Source organism: Meriones unguiculatus, chromosome 1 (genome assembly GCF_030254825.1).
Source record: "Meriones unguiculatus strain TT.TT164.6M chromosome 1, Bangor_MerUng_6.1, whole genome shotgun sequence".
NCBI classification, from domain to species: Eukaryota; Metazoa; Chordata; class Mammalia; order Rodentia; family Muridae; genus Meriones; species Meriones unguiculatus.
In genome coordinates, this window is record NC_083349.1 from 47595088 (window position 1) to 47610265 (window position 15178).

The following is a 15178-nucleotide window of genomic DNA, read 5'->3' on the forward strand; positions in this document are numbered from 1 at the left end:
CAACAAGTGGGATGCATATGGCTCATGTAATCTAAAATTGGCTTGAAAATGTTCTGGAATGTCATCCACACTTTAATGGTAGAAGAAATAAAAGCAAATTTTAATTTAAAAGTCATACCATTTAAAAAAAAGTTCTACCATGAGAATTTTAATGAGGACAATAATTATCCTATAGGAAATAAACCGTGTTTTCAACAATGGCCTAGCGTTAAATAAACACACGTGTCAACAGAGCAAAAGCAAAAATGGGTCTCTACACTAGCAGATGGCACAGATTCGACCCATCAGCGTTAAATGAATATCGCACAGGCAGAGAGAAGGAAGACGCTGAAAATGCGAGCAGCCAGGAAAGGAGCCTTACTCTTGACGGTCGCTGTCCGGGTGCAGTTATAGAGAATAGCCAGCTCCCCGAACACCTTCCCGGGGCCCATCGTGCACAGCTTTACGCCTTCCTTCGTGACTTCAACCTTCCCATCTGAAAGAAGAAGGGAGGGCATGTTATCTAAATCCTCTCTCATCAGGCTGTTGCATCTGTTGCATCTTCATTCTGAGCTGAGGAACGCTGAGGATGTTTAATAAAAAGGAAGAAAAGAAAAGCACCAGTGAATCGATTTAAACAAAGTTTCCCCCAAAGGATGATACAAGAAATGCAACAAAATATGCACGTTTAGAAACCCAGCTCTTAAATTCTGCACCGACAGATTTGAAGCGAGACTCCATTAATGAAGAGGCTGGGAAAAGATGGGGACAAAAACACGAGCCTATGCAACTCTTCCATATGTCATTTTAGCAAACCATGGTAATTCCAATTTTAACATTGTGTTACATCTAAGAGGAAATTCGAGTAAGTGGGCACATATTCTACAGCGTGCCTCAGACTCAGACATTTTCATCTTGATCAAGGCAGTTATTATATAGAGAGAAATTACTTTGACCCCTGGGCATTATTTAATTGCAGCTTTTGGTATCTGTTTATTTGGAAACATCTTATCTGACCAAGGCAAACTGTTTTCTCTGCTTCCCAGCTTGTGAATTGACTATCAGTCAGGAAAAAAAGGAACCATAAAGCCAGAGGACTGTTTATGCTCCACAATGGGCTGGGAAAATAAAATGCAGAAGAAGGAAAAAGCTAAGAAACTCTGTACAGATTGCTGCTCACAAATAGGGAAGTAGTGTTATTCATGGGGGAAATAGGGAAAAATATTAATTTTCAAATGTTATAGTTCTGTAGCCTAAAATTTCCATCACACAACTATGGAAGAAATCAAAGGCAACACACTCTACTCTAGAGGTAATCCTGCACTTTCGCTGTTTTTTTCCAATCTCATACCCACTGTCTACAGAAGAAAAGAAAACTTCTCGTTTGGTAGGAGAACTAAGCCCAGACTGATGTTTAGTGTTGTCCTAACTTCAGGCCCAAAGTACCAGCTTCAGAGCTGTTCCTTTAAGTGCCTGTTTCTTGTAATAGCTGTTTTTAAAATAAGTGTTGAGAATAAATTCATTCCTGTTTTTAAATCAATTGAGTCTAATAAAAATATTGGCTTAAAAATCCAATTTGATACATTAACTTTTTCATATACTTGTTGAGCTATAAATCTTAAGCATTGAAGATGTTTCATTTATGCATCCATGAGGCATCATTTACCCTGTAGGGCAGTGGTTCTCAACATGTGAGTCATGACCCATCTGGGGAGAGTGGTTCTCATATTAGCCTACAGAGCACATATTTATATTGTGATGAACGATAGTAGCAAATTACAGTTATAACGTAGCAACAAAATAATTTTGTGGTGGGGGGGTCACCACAACATGAGGAACTTTATCAAAGGGTCACAGTATTAGGAAGGTTGAGAACCACTATTGTAGAGCGTAGGCGCTCTGAGCCTCCGTATCAAAATAGTATTTACGAATGGAGGATTTGAAAATAATTGGGACAAAACACAGAATCTACTCAGCATGTTAGAACTTCATTCCTCGGTATTAGTAAGCTACAAATGAACAAATCTCGTGATTCTAAAGGTCTAGAACTGCTTGCACCGGGCAATATGGATCAAACATTCTTGAGCTTTCTCATGCTCACTGACCACAGAAGGGAAATGTCCTCCTTCAAGCTACATCAAAAACCAGCCCAAGAAATTTATCTATTCTTAAATATAGCATATCCCCATTTTTTTCCTGTGATGTCTGTTCCCCTAGAAATTTTATGTTTCACTCAAAAGCGAGAGAGAGCATACTTTAGCATGGTAGTAAAGAAATTAATACATTTGTCTGAAGTCAGAATAGGAACTGGGTTTTCTTATCTATTAGTTACCGGCACTATGACAGTTGGTAAAGTTGATTAACTTTTCAGTGGCTTACTTTCTTCATTAGTAAAATCAAGAAAGCCAGGGTATCTTTGTCATTAGGTGATTGTTAAATTTAAATGAGATAAAGACAACTAAAAGTACTTATCCCTGCAAGAAATGTGTAATACATGTCTGCTCTTACTGCTTATGTAATTTTCATTATGTTTGTTTATCTTATAAATGAAAGTAGGAATTATTTGCAATATATTTCAATAGACCATCACCTACTTCGGAAACTGAAGTCTATGCAGAAAAATAGGTTTTCTGTTTTAAACAAAGAATTTGTTTTTAGATCCCTTCAATGAGGTGTAATGGTGGTGAGAAGGAAAAACATTCGAACTCAAATCATTATTAGACCCAGAGGAGTAAACAGAAACCCAAGAAAATCAGTGATTCATCTGGGGAAATGCCAAGTCTTTGGACTTTTCTACATTCGCCTTTGTTCAGACATTTTATGGCCACATTGCTTCAGAGACCATAGACCTGAAGTTTGGAACTCTCAAGGATGAGAAGTAATAATGTCCTAATGCATTATAAAACTGTCAATCTAAAGCTTGTAGTGTTAATTATAAATATAATTAAAACAAAACAACCAAAGCCTAGAGGAAAAATAAATGACTATGTGAGTCTGCCTCTCTGTCTTTGAGGTTGACATTTAAGAGTCTTTAGTGGAAAGAAACATCGAAGCAGAATCCAGCTTTACACTGAGAATTATGCTGTCTCTAGGAACACCTGCCCAGGAAAAGATAACAGTCAGCATTAGGCCTGTTGTTTTGAACCAGAGGTTACTTCAAGTAAATCAGTGGATGGACCTATCACATTAGAGACAGCTTGTGAAATCTAGATGATTTCTTTTATAGAGAGTTACAAACTAGTCAGCTACCACCGTGATCCTCACACCGATCATGCAGACATCCTTCCTCTCTGGACAAACCATATTCATATAACATTTGTCTATTTAGAGGTATGGACAACTACACTTGTAAGTGATTACACCTTCCATTTTAATGAACTCCTGAAGGCTTGTGTGCTGAAACCGTGAGACTCTAGGGCTTGAAATTTATGCACAAATTCACTTCTAGTTTTAAGTTGTTTTCCTAATCTGTTTTAGAGAGTCTCACGGTGTAGACCACACTGGCTTTGTATAGAGCAGTCCTACTTCTGCCTCCTGAGTACCGGGATTAAAGCTATGAACCACCACATCCTGCCTTGTTATTTATTTGCCTAATTTTTTTTTTACATCTAACTTAACTTTTGTTGAAAAAAATAGGTATAAATTATACATGTGCTAATTTTTCATTTATATATTAATAACTGGCACTGCCAACAGAAGTTTGTGCTGCATATTAATTAGAAGAGTTAAAATAAAGTATTCGGTATTATACTTGATGAATGCTAGTTTGGATATGAATATCATTTCTAGGTTAATTTAAATACTTGACAGAAAGTATGGCCACAATTACCAAGGAAATATAAATGATCTGATGTCATTTGATATATGGCACTTATTTAAAACATTCTGTTTTTATTTGTTTCTTCAGTATTGCTTTTTTTTTCAATTATTTGAGACAAGATCTCATATTTCCTTAGAAAACCTCAATCTTGCTATGTAGCAGAGAATGACCTTGAACTTCATATCTTCCTTCTTTTACCTTCAGAGTGAGGTAATTACAGGCATGTATCACCATGTCCCACCCAGCTTAAAGCACTGTTGTTTTGTTGTTGGTGTTATAGTTTAATAGACAGACATGCTTAACTCAGAAACAAAAATACATATATTACCCTGAATAATTTGGTTTCTTATTTTTCTTCATATCTGATATAAGGATGAGAGTAAGTAACAGAGAGAAGGGACAGATGACAGAGACCTGCATGGTGTGAAGCAGAGCTCTCTTAAAGGCATGGAGAGGTATCTTTGTTTTACAAATTATTTATTTATTCTATGTATATGAGTGCTCTGTTTTCATGCACACCAGAACTGTGTTCTTAAGTGAATACCAATTATCTACTTGAGGTATTTTCCTAATCGAGCACACCTCCTCTGCAGATCTTAACTCCTACTTGCTAAAAGAGCTAAGTGCACATGCCCAGGAATTCCTATAATCTGCTTGTTCTAGCGTGTTAGGGAGTGATGAGGCCATTCCTTAGACCAATACTTCTCAACCTTCCTAATGCTGCTGCCCTTTGCAGAGTTCCCCAGGTTCTGCTGCTCTTCAACGAGGAAAATGTTTTTGTTGCTATTTCCTAACTGTAATTTGGTGCTGTTCTGAGCCATCATGTAACTATCTGTTATGGAGGTGGTCTCAGGGGACTCCTATGCAAAGGGTGTGAGACCCCACAAATCGGTCACAACCTACAGGTTGAGAACCAGTGCTGTAGATGTACTCATGCACAGATGACTTCTCTTCCCGCTCCCCTCAGTGGCCGCCTCTGAGAGACGAGCTTCCTAGGGAAGCCTAGGAGTGGTGATTCTGCTGGGGAGGGAAAGGGTGGGGGGAATGTTTGCCTGAGGCGTTTACCAAGCGTAGAAGGTAGAAAGGTCTCCCCTGGAACTTTTATTATGAATGTTTTCTTTTACTAAATTTGGTGATTCGTTTTGGTGAATCTCCTTCAGGCCAACATGAATGGGTGTAATTTCTATTTCCTTTAAAACAAAGATGAAATCAATTTCAGTACTTCAATTTTGACTTTTAAATGTTACATTTCAACCCAGGTTTTTTTTAAAGAGCCACAGAAAGAGAATTTTCAGACTATCTTAAGTGTAGACTTTCCCTTTGACTAATTCCAGGAGTTCCTACAGACTATAAGAACTCACTTGGGAAACCAAATAACCCCAAGAATAGTTCATCTTAACACCCTACTTTGCTCCTATTTTATTTTATTGTTTTATAACGGGATACTCTCTTAGTGTCATTTTCCCTCTGTCCTCTGATAGGTGAAGAAACATACAAGTCATTTGGAGTTTTCTAAATTGCTAATGTGGTTTACCCATGAGGAGAGGTAGAAGCTGGTGGCTGAGAAGTGGTTCAGTGTTATTTATGGCTTCGCTTTTTTTTTCTTACTCCTGTCACTGCCATGAATAATTGACAGCTGTATCACAGTACATGGAATGCATTTTTCTGCCTCTACTTCAGGTGCCATATGCCTGTTTGTGATCGGGAATTGGCTGAGTCGTATATCCTGAGCCTGACACTTCTAGCCGCAATCAATTTGGCTCTGCTTTTGGCACCTTTCTATGCACACGACCCTGGGGAGAGTCAGAGCGTTAAGAGGGCTATTAGAAAGTATCTACACTTTTGCTTGTGTTTCATAAGAATCAGGAGTTTCAATAAATAAAGGAAGAAACTGAACTTATAAAGATATGCCAAATCCCTTGGTTTTGTTTATCCTGTTTTTTTCTTCTTCTTCTTTTTCCTAACCTGGGGTTTTGAGCCATAAGGAGCCTCGTGATAAGTAGAATTAGCTTAGAGATTTATTACTGGCAGGCAGGAAGAGAAGGGCTGGTAACAACCTGATTGTGAAGGTTGGGCTCAGTTGCAGCAATCTTGGCTGGCACATTGAAGACGGCTTGTTTTTGACCATTAAAAGGAAAACGGTATTATATCAAGTTCCCACTTACACAACACCTCCTGCCTCTTTCTTTCCCAAGCACCTTGAGTTTGTTCTCATGATCCTGTAAGTTAAAGGCTGTAGCTTTATGCTATTTGTTCTTTCATATGGATTTCTATATTTCCTAGAGTCAACCGAGCTTTCAGCATTCTGGTGGTTGAGCTGTGCTGGCATCAGAACAGATATACATCCCTCTGGGAGACGAGTTCATCTCTGGGTCTTCACCCTCAATCAATTAAAGATTCTATCAGGCCTGACTTACACGGTCATTTTAGGTCAGAGGTGCTGTCACTTTGGGAATAATGCAGAAAGTGACAAGACAGTGATAGGGCTAAGTCGAGGGAAAGATGTCCTTTCCCTTCTCTACTTCCCAGGAACTCAACGCAGACTGAGAGATCCTGCTTCTCTCTATGCTTGTTGGTCACGTATATCTGTTTTCCTTAATGCAGAATGAGTGAAAAAAAGACAATTTCTCTGTAAGAAACGTGTTTGTTATAACTGAGAGAATAGCAGGCTATCAGGGCCTATCCAATATCTGTTGAAGATTGCTTTTTTTTTCTCTGAAATGGATGTGGTCTCCCTGGATCTCAACTCCTGCTCCTTAAATGATGTATTCTCTCTTCAAGGGATTAAACTTGATGACTGAAATATATATATATATATATATATATATATATATATATATATATATGTGTGTGTGTGTGTGTGTGTGTGTGTGTGTATGCCACTGAATAAACATCTGTCTGAAACTGCCCTGTTACAGTATTACATATTTCTTTCAAAGTTTGCTTTATCACTGGTTGACTTGCTTTTGCTCATTAACGTTTCATTAGACTATGTACACAGCAAAGTTTTCTTAAACTATTTTTGCATTCTTGGTTTCCATAACCACTGGAGTTCATATGAAATTGTTATTATGACAGAGCTTCTCATTCAAAGGCTCTTTTTATATAAAACCATAGCAATACAGTTTTAAGAGTTGTTTTTACCTCTTGTGATTGGGTGTTTTGCCTACATGTAAATGTGAGAACCATGTGTGTGTGCTTGTTCCTCACACATGTTGTGCTTGACGAAGGTAGCAGATCCCTTTGAGCTCGAGTGATAGACAGTTTTGAGCTGCTATGTGGGTACAGGGAACCGTGCAGAGGTCATCTTCAGAAGTATCATGTGCTCTTCATCACTGAGCCATCTCTTGAAACCATAGTCACCAAAGTGCTCAGGATCCGATGACCTAGAACAGCATTTAAGGGGTGAGGACAGGTTCCACGCAGGGAGACTTTTGCTTCTTTGTCCCTCAGTTATGCAAATCTGAGTTCTTACATGGTCTTGACTACAGTAAGCATATTTGATGCATTTTTTTATTGCACTAAGTTTTAAGATATTTCAAAATAGATTGTATAGAAAATAAAAATAGCCAAAACTATCCTTGGTTTCAGAGTCAGAAATATACATGAGCTCTGTGGAACTAAAAGTAGTTAAAGGTGCAGACAGAAAAGATGCACATTAAGATATCTGAACTTCACTTCACCTGTTTGTTTTGCTTCCGGTTCCAAAGTCATGGCCATATAAACATACCCCACAAGGAAACCTCAGTGAGGAAACTGACTGACATTTGAGTGATTTGGACAGTTGGCTACAGGGAGCCATCTGAGCAATCACACTGAAGGTTTGAGTAGCTGATAGCGCAGCATTTCTGTCTGCAGAGACATTTAAGGAACAGAGGAAGATATGTGGATTTATGACAGATGGGTCAGTCATGTACCTGAGCACAGGCAGGGTTTGGAAAGTTCTTCCCCAGGATCAATATTATGGTTTTTCTACACATTATACTTAGAAATCCTAGTGAAGTATACAGAGAACCCAAGATAAATGTTTGTGATTTTTTTTTAAGCTAAAGACAGGCCAGAGGAAAGACATGCACACATAGGACGGCAAGGTGATAACAGAGTATTCATCACTGAACTAAGTGAGAGTGGAACAGGTAACTTGTCTTCATTCACTCAGCTTATTAAGCCAAATTCCAGGAATGGATGACAGAGTCTTGCCCTACTGTTCTATAATACATAATCACCTTCAATGGGACGACAATGAACAGAGGCCTGGAGGGGGATTAGGAAGTAAAGTGCTTGCTGAGCAACCATGAAGACCTGAGTTAGATCCTTCACACTCATGTAAAAGCCAGGCACGGTGGCACGTGCCTGTGATCCCAACACTGGGAGGCAGAGATAGGATGATTGATCATGGGGCCTTGTTGGCTAGCTGGTCTAATCTTGTCAGTAAGGTCTAGGTCACTGAGGACTTTGTTTAAAAAAAAATGAGGTGAAGAGAGACAAAGGAAGACAATCAACACTGACCTATGGTTTTCACAAATGTGCACACATTTGTACATGAATTCATATACATTTGTACATGAATTTTCACATACACCATCTATACCACAAACACATGAAAAAGTGGAAAACAATAAACATATGAATCTATAGTTATGTATAGAGAGAAAAATGGCAAAACCACCACTGTCAGATTTTCAAATAGCTGTTTGCCATTCACTTATTTTATATTTAAATTAACCTTAGAAGAATTTATGATGCAACACAATGTTGCTAATTGTGTGTCTGTGTGTATGTACTTTAGACTGGGCACTTTTGAGTTGTCATAACATGGGTGATAAACTGCACAGATACCACAGATGCTTTTGAGACTCCTCCAATGCACACGACAGCATGCCACCCAATAATTATTCAGCCCCAAATGTCAATGGTGCTGGTGTTGAGAAACCCCAAGTAAAAGTACACCCATGAATGAAAAAAAAAATCCTCTATAATTTATAGATAAATGCCTGCAGCATTAGTCAGTGACCCCCCCCACTGTAATCATTCATCTATGCAAGCCTTAAACTGCATCTTAATCATATTATTTACACAGTCCTGAAGAAGAACATCTAAAAATACCAACCATTTTTCTCCATTTACTGAAAGCATGTATGTGCCATTACTTTGCTATAACTCTCACAGAGCTAAAACACATTTCCCACCAGGAGAGTTTATGGTAGGAAATGAGAGTTTGTTGCAAGGTCTCATTTGAGACCTTACAATAGCTGTACTTGAACTGGTATATGTATTTTTCCCCTCTACATGGGACCAGGATTCTCCAGAAAACATAAGAGATATGTATCCACAGTCATATATTTTAAGGGAGTAGAGAAAAAAAAAACAAAAGTAACCACATATCTCAAAAATCTCTGAACACCTATAAAATGAAAAGGACAAACTTTGGACTTCTTTTCTCAAAAGCAGTTGATCATAGGTTGCTGGTCTCAGAGTGAGAGAACTTGGCTGGAAAGCTGCTACACATTAAACAAAAAAATAAAATTTTATCTTTTAGTACCACTGCAGGCAGAGTAAGATCAGGATGGAATGGTAAGGATTCTTATTTTTTTATAACAACAGTTCAGAGGATCCAACTCTATTGTAGAGAGACAAAAAAGATGAAGCTGCCAAAGGCTTGGAAGAGATGGTGAGACTGAGGATCCTTTTGAGATAATGAAAATGATCTAAATTAGGCTACAGTGATGAAAAAACGGATTTGTAAATATTCTAAGAATTATTGGACTGAATATTTTAAGGAGGCAGATGGTACGGTGGTGAATTATCTTAATGAAGCTGTTAACAATGATTACCAAATACAGGCACATAGTGATTGCTCAGTGATAAGATTAGTGCCCAACTCATAAATTTCCTCATGAGAATTTATGAGCCGGAGATGATTTGGCTTCTCACACTTCCTCAATAACCTCTCTTCCACATCAACATTTTTCACCAGCTCTGGTCCATTTCCCCCATATGATCTTCTACCTGCTCCCCACTTCTTCCTGTATAAAAGAACACCCAAATCACCTTTAACTAAGGCACAAATACTTCCTGTGAGTAGATTCCACCCACGTGATAGCATTCACTCCTAAACTGAAGCACTTGTTGAAGCCTCTGCTAACAGCAGTGGATACAGCTCCTTCCTTAGTTTCTCAAGATAACAGGATTCACTCATTAAATATGTTTCTAATATAAAATCTTGTGCTGAGAAGTTCAAACTGTTCTCTGGAGTCAAATTCTAATTTCTAGCAAAGAACGTCTAGTCTTCCCATGAACTGGAATCTTTTCTAAATTAGCCTGAATCCGAATCCTTGTCATCCTCTCACTGAGACTTCACAGCCTAGCTCAGAGGCTCTTAGCCTGAAATAATTCATGGATCTGTGAACATGGATAAGTAAAAGGGAAGATGGTTTTATTAACCTTTAACCAAAATGTAGTATTTCATAGTAACAAATCATATTAGCTTAACAGAAATTGTGATACCACCAACAGAAATATTTTCTTACTATATGATAATTATCCCAGATATCTTTACACTCACTATTAAAATTTTGTGATCATTATTAGGTACATTGTTATATCTTAGGACTTATTGCACTTAATAAAAATAAGCCTCAATTTGTGAATCACAATTAAAAAAATGTTATGGATTTCCAAACAAATTGGTTTTCTTTATATTCTAAAATACTCTATTTTATGCTTTTGGAAATATATATATATAATAGGTTTTTAAAAATTATATATATATATATTACAATTTATTCACTTTATATCCCAATTTTAGTCCCTGCCCTCATCTCATGCCCATTCCACCCTCCCTCCCTGTCCCTCCCCTATCCCCCTACCCTAGTCCACTGATAGGGGAAGTCCTTCTCCCCTACTATTTGACCTTAGCATATCAAGTCTCATCAGGACTGCCTGCATCCTCCTCCTCTGTGAGCTGGCAAGGTCACCCCACCAGGGAGAAGTAATCAAAGAACAGACAAAGGAGTTCATCTTAGAGACAGCCCCTGGTCTGCTTACTAGAGAACTCACATGGAGACTGAGCTGTCTATGGGCTACATCTAAGCAGGGGGTCTAGGTCCTCTCCATGCATGGTCCTTGGTTGATGCATCAGTCTCTGCTGGTCCCCCTGGGTCCACATTTTTTGGCTTTGTTGTTTTCCTTGTGGAGTTCCTGTCTCCTCTGTGTCCTTCTATCTCTCCCTTCTGCTATAAGACTTCCTGTGCTCTGCCCAAAGTTTGGCTGTGAGTCTCAGCATCTGCTTTAATCCTTGGCTGGGTAGAGTCTTTCAGAAGACATGTATGATAGGCTCTGGTCCTTTTCCCTCTCTTCTACCACTTCTGGTGTCTCTCTTGTTTGCCTTTTGAATGAGAATTAAGCATACTCCTGGGGTCCTCCTTGTTGTTTAGCTTCTTTAAGTATGTAAATTTTAGTATGTTTTTCCTTTATTACATGGCTAATATCCACTTATAAGTGAGTATATACCATGAATGTCTTCCTGGTTCTGGGTTACCTCAATCTCCTGGAGTTATCTCCATTCTTGATCTCAAGCTGTACTATAGAGCAACAGTAATAAAAACTGCATGGTACTGGCATAGAAACAGAATGGTGTATCAAAGGAATCAAATCAAAGACCCAGAAATAAACCCACACACCTTCGGACACCTGAGTTTTGACAAAGAAGCCAAAACTGTACAATGGAAAGAAGATAGCATCTTCAACAACTGGTGCTAGTCTAACTGTACGTCTTCATGTAGAAAAATGCAAATAGATCAATATTTATCACTCTGCATGAAATGAAAGTCCAAGTGGATCAACATAAAAACAAATAAATGAAATCTATTATAAGAGCTTTGATCTCATTGGCACAGGAGACAACTTCCTGAACAGAACACCAGCAGGCTCTAAGATCAACAATTAATAAATGGGACCTCATGAAATTGAAAAGCTTCTGTAAAGCAAAGGACACTGTCAACAGAACTAAATGACAGCCTACAGACTGGGAAAAGATCTTCACCAAACCTACATCCGACAGCAATAGTTTTTAAATGAAATACCACAGGTTTAAAATATTCAAAAGGATATGAGTTTCTTGAACAACAATAGATTTAAGGAACTAATTTCTGCAGAAACGTATTATTCCTAGTGACTTAGAACTATGCATGAATAATTTGTTCCTATATAAAACTGGCCTAAATAATTTATCTTTTGATTCAATCACCTGTTAGCAAGAATTAGTGCTTAGACTCTGTCTCAGTTCTTCCAGATTTTTATTGACTCACATCAACAAGTTAAAGATGTCTCATCTGAGAGGATGGTTTTTCAGCACTGAACTCTTTGCTACTATGACATCAGAAAAGCAAACCTTATGAAAGAAATCTGTACTTTGCCTCAGGACAAGGTAATGACTATTAATAGATGAAAAGTAAAACTGACTATACGTGAAGTTATAAAGATAATGAAATACATATTATACTAAAGTTATGTTTATATTTAGCAACTTTTACACAATATTAGGGTGAAATATACATAAATAGAATAGCAAAGCTCTGGTTTCTTTCTTTCTTTGTTTGTTTTGTTTTTCAAGACAAGGTTTCCCTGTGTAGCCTTGGCTGTCCTGGAACTCAGTCTGTAGACCAGTCTGGCTTCACTCTGGCTTTTAACACATTAAAATTCATAAAATGAATAATACCATAAAGGGTTATTAAAAGAGTAGAGTTTCAAATTATGTCTAAATTTTAGGCAAACACACTTCTACGTCTACCACCAAAACTTGTACAACTTTTTAACCCTGGGTCTTTAGATTTAATGTTATCCTATCAGGCTTTTAGGTCATTGGTCTCCGGAGGAAATGTGTAAAGTCCTGAAAGATGTCAGCGGCCAGCAGAATCTTTCAGGGTTACAAGATGAAAGTAAAGTTGTTAAGTTAGACCAAGACAAAGAGCTTTACATAAGTTCTCCACATTCCCACATATTTATTCATTATTTGGTGTATTGAAATTAGAAGATTCTTGTGCTAGATATGAGGTCAATGGTGGCATAATAATATTTAACCCATTTAGGACAGCACACACAAGTGACAACAAGCAAAAATCCACCTGCTAAAAAAAGCCAGTTTCCATTAGTGGAAAGCTAAAACAAGTCCTGGGAAATATTGTATCAAAAGGAGTGATATCATAACGTTTTAGGTTGGGTTGTTTAATTAGGCTTGATTATTATCCATTAATAAAGATTCCTATCTCAGTGATTCTATTCCAGTCTTTTATTTTGGGATGTTTTATGGAATCTGCTCCATATGTGCTGCTCTTTTGTAACATAAGAGATATTCACAACAGTTGGCCATAAGTCTCATCATCTGCTTTGATAGTCTGCAGGGCAGAGCCTTTCAGAGGCCCTCTGTGGTGGGTTTCTAGCTTGTTTCCTGTTGTCTTCTTCTTCTAATTTCCATCCTCTTTGCCTTTCGGGATGGAGATTGAGCATTTTAGTCAGGGTCCTCTCTCTTGATTAGTTTCTTTAGATGTACAGATTTTAGTAGGTTTAGACTATATTACATGTCTATATGAGTGAGTATATACTGTGTGTGTCTTTCTGCTTCTGGGACAGCTCACTCAGGATGATCCTTTCCAGGTCCCATTATTTGGGCAGTGTGCATGGAATCTTACATAAGAAGTGGGAAATAGTAAGATCTGGAGAGGACAGAAACTCCACAAGGAGAGCAACAGAACCAGAAATTTGAATACAGGGTCTTCCCAGACTCATACTCCAACCAAGGACTATTCATAGAGATAACCTAGAACCCCTGCACAGATGTAGCCCATGGCAGTTTAGTGTTCATGTGGGTTACATAGTAATGGGAAGAGGAACTGCCTCTGACATAATCTGATTGGCCTGCTCTTTGATCACCTCCCCCTGAGGGGGAAACAGCCTTAGCAGGCCACAGAAGATGACAATGCAGCCACTCCTAATGAGATCTGATAGACTAAGATCAGAAGGAAGAAGAGGGGGACCTCCCCTATCAGTGGACTTGGGGAGGGGCATGTGAGAAGAAGGGGGAGGGAGGGTGGGATCGGGAGTGGAGGAGAGAGGGGCTTATGGGGGGATACAAAGTGAATAAAGTGTAATTAATAAAAAAGGAGATATTCACATATTGTCAAAATCCCTTATCACTTTCACAGAAAGGTAAGCAGTAGGGTTCAACAGTGGGCTTCTACATGTTGAGCAACACAGTAGAGAAATGTGCCCAGAAGCCTGGGAAGCAAGATTTAGACAAGTGAAATAGGTTTATGATAGATCCCCTGGTACCTGTCCAGATCCCCCAGAGCTCCTGTTTTCCTAAATTATGCAGTTGGCATGTTCCGGTCAAAGGTGGCTCTCAGCACACAAGGAAGATAACAGCACTGACATAAATCTGAATTTTCATCTTATTATTTTGCTGTTGACCACTGAGAAAATATTGCAGGGTAATAACTATCAATAAATTTGTTTGATGCATGAGTATGGATCAATGCCTCTAGCTCCCCAGGTAAGAATTCATTCACAGTCCTAAGAAAAAGTGGTTGAATTTGAAAGATGTTGGGATCGAGTACAGGGAAAGTCCACTGACAAGCCTGAGGAGATCCTGTTAGAAATAGTCCTTGTTCCCCTCACTTTGGGAAACCAATTGGTTACTGAGCTACCACAGGCTACATCTGAGCGGAGGTTCTAGGTTATATCCATACATGGTCCTTGGTTGAATGTCAGTCTCAGAAAAGACCCTGTGCCCAGATATATTTGGTCCTTGTGGAGCTCCTATCCTTTCCCCATCAGACTAACTCCCCTTCTTTCTTATGATTCCCTGTACTCTGCCAAAGGTTTGGTCATGAGTCTTTGCTTTGAAAACACTGCTAGTTAGAGTCTTTCTAACAGGAACTCAATGACTGGCTCTTTGGTCTCCCCACCCCCGAAGGGAGGAGCAGTCCTGTTAGGCCACAGAGGAGGGCTTTGCAGCCAGTCCTGAAGATACCTGATAAAACAGGATCAGATGAATGGGGAGGCGGTCCCCCCTATCAGTGGACTTGGAAAGGGGCATGGTGGAGATGAGGGAGGGAGGGAGGAACTGGGAGGGAATGAGGGATCGGGACACGGCTAGGATACAGAGTTAATAAAACGTAACTGATAAAAAAAATAATAAAATAAAAAAAAAACCTTAAAAAAAAAAAAGCCTGAGGAGATGGCTCAGGCTGCAAAGCACTTGCCACATAACCACGAGAATTTGTGTTTGTTTCTCCAGGACCAGTGTAAACCCATAGACAATAGTGCTTGCCAGAAATCCCTGTGGTGGGATGGGCGGCAGAGAGAAGTCCCAGAGGCTCC

General features: G+C 38.8%; 1 protein-coding gene across 2 annotated transcripts in view; it reads right to left on the bottom strand.

Moving 5' to 3' along the window:
- Prkg1 (protein kinase cGMP-dependent 1) overlaps window positions 1-15178 on the bottom strand; it is a 1175688-nt gene that overhangs the window by 710660 nt on the left and 449850 nt on the right. For both annotated transcript variants that reach the window (XM_060388343.1, XM_060388340.1), the window contains exon 3: window positions 362-475. In XM_060388343.1, coding sequence (XP_060244326.1) covers window positions 362-475 — 114 coding nt within the window. The remainder of the gene's footprint in view (window positions 1-361; window positions 476-15178) is intronic.